The sequence below is a fragment of the Calidris pugnax genome, unplaced genomic scaffold (assembly GCF_001431845.1).
Source record: "Calidris pugnax isolate Ruff unplaced genomic scaffold, ASM143184v1 scaffold113, whole genome shotgun sequence".
NCBI classification, from domain to species: Eukaryota; Metazoa; Chordata; class Aves; order Charadriiformes; family Scolopacidae; genus Calidris; species Calidris pugnax.
This window is the reverse complement of record NW_015090879.1, coordinates 286,164-286,514: the sequence shown is the minus strand read 5'-3', so window position 1 is coordinate 286,514 and position 351 is coordinate 286,164. Positions and strand designations below refer to the sequence as shown.

Genomic DNA, 351 nt, shown 5'->3' with positions numbered 1-351 from the left:
GCGCGAGTGGGTGTCGCGGCTGCGGTTGCGCTTGACGGCGGGCGGCGTCGTAAAAGGCCCGTGAAGGACGGCGGCGGTTGCGGGCCCGTGAGAGAAGGGACCGGTCCCGGGGAGGGGGTGTCAGCGTCGTGACAGCGGCCGTGTCGTGACATAGCGCGGAGCCATGCCGTTCTGGGAGCTGCAGAAGCAGCTGGGCATCGATGTGGACCGGTGGCTGTTGCGGCAGAGCACGGCGCAGCCCTACGGCAAGGCCGGGGCCTGTCACGCCTTTGAGCGGGAGTGGGTGGAGTGCGGGCACGGCCTGGGCCAGACCCGCGCCCGCCGCGAGTGCCAGCCCGAGTACGAGGACTT

General features: G+C 71.2%; 1 protein-coding gene across 1 annotated transcript in view; it reads left to right on the top strand.

Annotated features, from left to right (window-relative positions):
* Positions 1-16: 16 nt before the first annotated feature.
* The window catches only part of NDUFS5 (NADH:ubiquinone oxidoreductase subunit S5), a 1,307-nt gene continuing 972 nt past the window's right edge, over positions 17-351 (top strand). Inside the window, exon 1 of the mRNA XM_014946491.1 lies at positions 17-351. Within this exon, the coding sequence (XP_014801977.1) occupies positions 164-351 (188 nt within the window). The 5' untranslated portion in view covers positions 17-163.